This window comes from Rhincodon typus, chromosome 14 (assembly GCF_021869965.1).
Source record: "Rhincodon typus isolate 14 chromosome 14, sRhiTyp1.1, whole genome shotgun sequence".
NCBI lineage: Eukaryota > Metazoa > Chordata > Chondrichthyes > Orectolobiformes > Rhincodontidae > Rhincodon > Rhincodon typus.
The window spans coordinates 2,941,441-2,948,517 of record NC_063345.1 but is presented as its reverse complement, the minus strand read 5'-3'; the positions used below and the strand labels follow the sequence as shown (position 1 = coordinate 2,948,517).

Genomic DNA, 7,077 nt, shown 5'->3' with positions numbered 1-7,077 from the left:
CTGCTTCCATCTCTGTCAGGCAGTGCGAGATTATAACTGACTCCCAAACATTGTTCTGTTCTTGGTGCCTGACTCTCCTCCCATTATTTTCAATCTGTCTCACTCTGGTTACCATGCAGACTTTATCAAATGCCTTCTGCAAATCTAAATACAATGCACCCACTGGTTCCGCTTTGTCAACAGCACTAGTTACTTCTTCAAAAAACTCCAATAAATTAGTTAAACATTAGCTAGTTCACTTTGACTAAACCATGTTGGCTCTTACCTTGAACCTATCCAAGCGCCCTGCTATAATCTTTAATATTAGCTTCTAACATTTTCCCTATGACAGATGTTAAGTTAACTGGCTCGTTGTTTCCTGCATTCCTCCTTCCTTTCCTTTTGAATAAACATTAGCTTTTTTCCAATCTAAAAGAACCTTCATTGAATCTAACGAGCTTTGGAAAATTAAAACCAATGCATCAACTACTTTACTGGTGACTTCTCTTAAGACCCTAGGATGAAATCCATCAGGACCTGGGGGCCAGTTCCAAAAATTTACTCAGTGCTAATTGCCTAATGATTGTAATTACCTTGAGTTCCTCCGTCTCTTTTAATTCCCGATTTACAGCTAATTCTGGGATGCTATTTGTATCCTCAATATAGAAGGCTGCGGCAAAATATCTGTTCAATTTGTCCCCACCCTTACCTCCTACTTACTAACCTCATTCCACCCCCTTGACCTGTTCGTCCTCCTTGGACTGACCTACCTCCTCCCTACCTCCCCACCTACACTCACCTTTACTGGCTCCATCCCCGCCTCTTCGACCTGTCTGTTTCCTCTCCACCTATCTTCTCCTCTATCCATCTTCTATCCGCCTCCCCCTCTCTCCCTATTTATTTCAGAACCCCCTTTCCCTCCCCCATTTCTGATGAAGGGTCTAGGCCCGAAACATCAGCCTTCCTGCTCCTCTGATGCTGCTTGGCCTGCTGTGTTCATCCAGCTCTACACCTTGTTATCTCAGATTCTCCAGCATCTGCAGTTCCTACTATCTTTATTCAATTTGTCTGCTTTCTCTTTATCCGGCATTACAAATTTCCCAGAATTACCTTCTGTCAAACTGACACTTTTTAACTTTTCTTTTTTAAACATCTGAAAAAACCTTTTTCTGCCCTTTATTTACATACTTGGTTAATTTTCTCTCATACTCTAATTTTCCCCTCCTTTTTAATCTTTTACTAATTCTTTGCTAATTTTTTTTTACATTCTGTCTACCCTTCTGACTTGCCACTTATCGCCACTTATCCTTGTGGAATTATATGTCTTATCTCTGAGTCTGAAACTAGCTTTGGCCTTTTTTGTTAAGCACAATGGCAGATCCTTCCTTTAGAATTTCTCTCATTTGTTGGAATGTATCTATTCTGCACTTTCTGGAATATCCCTTAAATGATTGAGAAGTGAGTTGAAAAATTGAAAGCACAAGGATATTGTAGGCAGAAATTCCATTTATTAGCAAAGAACAGCCCTGAGTTAAGTTCGAAGCTTAGTTCTAAAAACTGATTGATAAATGCTTGTAAGCAACTCCAAAGATTTAATGTATTATTTTGTTCCAAGCTGCAGGTTTCACACATTCTCCTGTCAGTAAGAAACTTTTATATGTCTGGTATATATATATTCTATTTGGAAAGCTCCCACTTACCGAATCTGCATGCTCTTAACACTGTCCTGTTCCACTTCATTCAGTACCCGATTGTGTTTTTAATCCAACTGTAATACCGTGATACTCTGGTGTAAAAGCCGTATCTTCCAGAAACTGCACAACCATCACCCCAGCTAACAATGCCTGTTAAAAACCATGTATTTTTGTAGTTTGTGACATGAGGACCCCCACTGTCTCCGTGACATGCATCTTTACTTCCATCTGGGTATCCGGCACAGAACATGTTCCCAGTGACGCTGTATTTACTGGAGTCTTTGCATTTACTGCGATCGACATAAGGGATGTCGATTTTCTGAAGTAGTACTGCAGTGGGTCCCTTGTCAGCGAGCTGGCCCCAGCCGCTAACCATCCCATAAGCTTGTGACATTAACACCTTTTCGGCAAAGCGTTTCTCAGGGACACAGATGGGGATGACCAAGCTATTGAACTGTATCGGTGTTTTCAGCAGGATTAATGCAATGTCGTGGTCATACCGGCTCCGACTGGAATTGTATGTTGGATACATCACCACTTTCTCCACCTCGTGGTACATCTCCGTCTGTTCAATTTTGTCAACGTTGTGCTCACCTGTTGCGAAGGAAAAAGTAAAAACGTACAATAGCTGCAAAGGAGAAGTGACAGCCTATAGATAACACATTGTGGAGCTGCAGGAACACAGCATCATGCTGCCTGGCCTGCTGTGTTCCTCCAGCTCCACACTGTGTTATCTCTGATTCCAGCATTGGCAGTTCTTGCTATCTCAGAAGTGACAGCCCAGTCGTCTTATCGCTAGTCTATTAATCCAGAAACCCAGGTGATATTCCAAGGAACCAGGTTCAAATCCTGCCAACCATCCAGGATGGGAGAATGGTGAGTTAATTGGTTTAGGGACAGTGGTAGTAATCCTACTTCTGGGCCAGGAGACCTGGCTTGGTGGCCTGGGAATTCCCTCCCTAAAGGCATTTTGTGTCAACTTACAGCAGGAGGACTGCAGCGGTTCAAGAAGGCAGCTCACCACCACCTTCTCAAGGGGCAACTAGGAACAGGCAATAAAATTCTGAGCAGCCAGTAATGCCCAAGTTCCAAGTGTGAATAAAAAAAAGTCCCACCAGCTCCAGAGATATATCACAACATCTCCAAACAGGTTGCTCTGAAAATACCCACAGTAAGAGCAAATAGATAAAAGTCAGTGAGAGATAAAACAGGTTTGAGCTTCTAAAAACCAAAAGAACTGTGGATGCTGTAAATCAGAAACAAAAACAGAAGTTGCTGGAAAAGCTCAGCAGGTGTGGCAGCATCTGTGAAGAAAAAAATCAGACTTAATGTTTCAGGTCCGGTGACCATTCCTCAGAACTGATAGTAGCAAGGAAAATGTCAGTTTATATGCAGAAAATAGGGTGGGGATGAGGGGTAAGGAGTAATTAATAGGCAGGGATAGAGCCCAAAGAGAGAGAAGAACAGTTGGATAGATAAAGGAGTTGATAATGATCAGGCTGCGAGGGTGAATGACTGTTAATGGAGACTGTTAGTGACTAACAACAGGGGGTGTGTAGTGGCAGGCTATGTGATAGCAAAGTCTGGTGTGTGGGGTAGGGGCTGGGACTTGGGAGAGTTTAGGCCCTAAAATTATTGAACTCAATATTGAGTACGGAGGGCTGTAGGGTCCCCAAGTGGAAAATGAGGTGTTATTCCTCCAGCTTGTGCTGAGTTTCGCTGGAACACTGCACCAACCCAGAGACAGAGATGTTGGTCAGGGAGCAGGGTGGTGTGTTAAAGTGGCAGGCAACAGGTAGCTCAGGGTCTTTTTTGTGGGCAGAGCATAGATGTTCTGCGAAGTGGTCACTCAGTCTATGCTTCGTTTCCCCAATGTAGTCTGTGGAAGGAAGCAGAGTTAACTTTTCGAGTCCAGTGACTCTTCTTCAGATCATCAGATTCCTGGATTACTGGGTCCATTTTGGGGAAAGTAGGACCTGAGCTTGTTAAAAATGTTTAACTGTAATCAAGTGTAATTGATCATGGGGAATTTGTAGCTCACTCTTGTGGAATTCCTCTTGTGTAAGTTTGACACATACATACACACACACACATAAACATACACTGATAGTCACAAACGCGCACACACACACACGCATACACTCACACGTTCACACACACACTCAAATTATCTCAGACACACACTCAGACACACATAGTCACACACTCATGCACACACAGACACGCGCACACATATAGACACTCACACTTGTACAAACACACACACATAGTCACACACATACACATACACACACACACACACGCACACTTACACACACACATACACACACTTACACACATTTATACTCACACACACATTTACACACACAGGCACATACTCTCCCAAATGAAGTGCAGCTGTACAAAGGAACTGGTGCTTTTTACAAGTTCTCTCTCTGTGATGCTAAATGTGAAAACAACCTCCTTCACTTGTTACTTACCAACGACAACCCGAAATGTCACAGGGTAATAAAAACAATGTGCAGCTGTAATCACCCACTTTTCACTCAAGATGGTTCCACCACAGAACCCCTCCTTCTTAGAATCATCCAGTAACAAGGCCTTCAACAAGAAACAGAGAAACATCATCACTTGGTCAGCTGGTGCAAAATTGCTGGAAAAGCTCAGCAGGTCTGGTAGCATTTTTGGAGAGAAAGCAGAGTTAATGTTTTGGGTCCAGTGACCCTTCTTCAGAATTTCATCAGCAGGATTTGTTTCGATACAGACTCCCAGCAACAAGAACAAATATCTTATCCAATGAAACAAGCAGCTGTCTTGCTCAACGACAGCAAAGTGCTGCAGGTGGTGGAAAGCTGAAACAAAAACAGAGAACACCACAAGAACTGAGTAGGTCAAACAGCCAGTGGGATGGGGAACTGGTGCTTTTGTCAGAGATTTCCTGCTCTACGCCTTCCACTGCTGGATCAACAAACATAGTGCCCGCCACCTAGAGTTCTCTATGCACAGTGGAATAATGCAGGACTCTATAAGGACAACATTCATTCTGTTTGTGATGTCCTGCCCAGTTATCTCCAGCCGCATAATCATAAACAGCTTTATTCAAACTGGAAGGCTGACAGGGTCTAGGCCCGAAACTTCAGCCTCTCTGCTCCTCTGATGCTGCTTGGCCTGCTGTGTTCATCCAGCTCTGCACCTTGTTATCTCAGATTCTCCAGCATCTGCAGTTCCTACTATCTCTTATTCAAACTGGAGTCACTTCAACCTGTCAAACCTGTAACAACATTAACCCTTTGAAGGAATTAGGGTACGTTCCCGACACAAAACACCAGAAGACAAGAAGATATAGGAGCAGAAGGAGGCCATTCAGCCCATTAATTCTGCTCCATCGTGCAATGAAATCATGGCTGATCTGATAATTATTAACTCCACTTTCCTACATTTTCGCCCATAGTCCTTTCCCCTGATGATTCTATCTCAGCCTTGAATATACTCAGTGACCCAGCCTCAACAACACTTTGCTGTAAAGAATTCCACAGAAAGTACCCACTGAGAGAGAAAAAAAAACCTTCCTCATCTCTGTTTAAATGGACAACTGACACTCTTAAGATCTTACCACATTATGGTCACTGTTCACTACAGTTTTTTTTATTTATTCATGAGATGAGGGTGTCGTTGGCTAGGCAGCATTTATTACTCATTCCTAATTGCCCAGAGGGCAGTTAAGAGTCAACCACATTGCTGTGGGTCTGGAGTCACATGTAGGCCAGACCAGGTAAGGATGGCAGTTTCCTTCCCTAAAGGACATTAGTGAATCAGATAGGTTTTTCTAACCTTCGACAATGGATTCATGGTCATCATTAGATTCTTAATTCCAGATATTTATTGAATTCAAATTCCACTATCTTCCATGGTGGGATTCGACCTGGGTCCCCAGAACATTATCTGGGTCTCTGGATTAACAGTCCAGCGATAATACCACTAGGCTATTGCCTTCCCTCTGAGATCATTTATCAAAACTGCTTTATTGCACTTGATGAGGTCCAGAATAGCCTTGTTCTCTTTGGTCTCCAGCAGCTCCCACATGCTACAGCTACAATACATCATCCTGCCATCAGTATCATAACTAATTTTTTAATACTAGTTTTAAGGTCACACTTAACAAGCTATTTTTGAGAAAAAGAGAGAAAGAAGATTTGAAACCTAAACACAAACTAAATACCTTTCCGTTCTTCAAAGATTAGAAATGCTCACTAATCCTACTCACCAATCAGCTACATTTCCTGCACTTGTGTCACACTAAGTTCCACGACATCTCTCTGCCACTGATCTCACTGTTGCTTGACCTCTCGATCCACAATTTTTATCTTCTCCTCCTGACCTCTCACTCAAAAGATATTATTATGAGCCTTAGAAATAACATAAGCCCTACTCATTTACCAGATACTCATCAACTGATCAGCCTCTTCTCCTGCAGCTGAACAAGGGGAGGCAATGGCCTAGTGGTATTATCGCTGGACTGTTAATCCAGAGGCCCCGATAATATTCTGGGGACCTGGGTCGAATCCCGCCACGGCAGGTGGTGGCATTTGAGTTCAATAAATATATGGAATTAAGCATCTAATGATGTCCATGAATCCATTGTCAATTGTGAGGCAAAACCCACCTGTGTCACTAATGTCCTTCAAGGAAGGAAACTGCCATCCTTACCTGGTCTGGCCTACATGTGACTCCAGACCCACAGCAATGTGGCTGACTCTTAACTGCGGGATGGGCAATAAATGCTGCCTGGCCAGCGACACCCTCATCCTGTGAATGAATGAAAAAAAATCAATTCCTAGGATAAAGCTACCAAACACCTCTGCCTCACCTCCTGAAGCACTCAACTCTGACAATTGGACATGAATATTGAAGCTAGGAGCCATTCAGTGCATTAAAGCTGCTCACTGTTCAGTAAAGCCAAGGCTGATCTGATTGCAACCCATACTCTGTATTCGAATCTACTCCTAGTAACCTCCACCATTGACACTCAGTAGCAGCAGTGTGCACCATCTCCAAGATCCTCATAAAGCACTTTCCAGACGCACGGCCAGTTCCATAGAGAAGAACAAGGGCAGCAGATACATGGGAACACCACCCCCTGCAAGTTCCCCTCCAACCAACTCACCATCCTGACTTGGAAATATATCGCCGTTCCTTCACTGTTGCTGGGTCAAAATCCTGGAATTCCCTCCCTAAGGGCATCATGGAGGTACCTACAAGCACATTGTCTGCAGCAGTTCAAAAAGGCAGCTTACCATCACCTTCTCAAGGGCAACTAGGGACAGGCAATAAATGCTGGGCCCAGCCAGCGATGCTCACTTGTTATGTCTTGCCAACCAGAAAGTGACTCATTAATGCCTTCACT

General features: G+C 43.4%; 1 protein-coding gene across 1 annotated transcript in view; it reads right to left on the bottom strand.

The window, feature by feature from the left end:
• Positions 1-1,467: 1,467 nt before the first annotated feature.
• Positions 1,468-7,077, bottom strand: part of LOC109917222 (coagulation factor VII-like) — a 24,862-nt gene continuing 19,252 nt past the window's right edge. Inside the window, exons 7-8 of the mRNA XM_048605150.1 lie at positions 4,154-4,274; positions 1,468-2,267 (exon numbers count right to left, since the gene is read on the bottom strand). Coding sequence (XP_048461107.1) covers positions 1,720-2,267; positions 4,154-4,274 — 669 coding nt within the window. The 3' untranslated portion in view covers positions 1,468-1,719. The remainder of the gene's footprint in view (positions 2,268-4,153; positions 4,275-7,077) is intronic.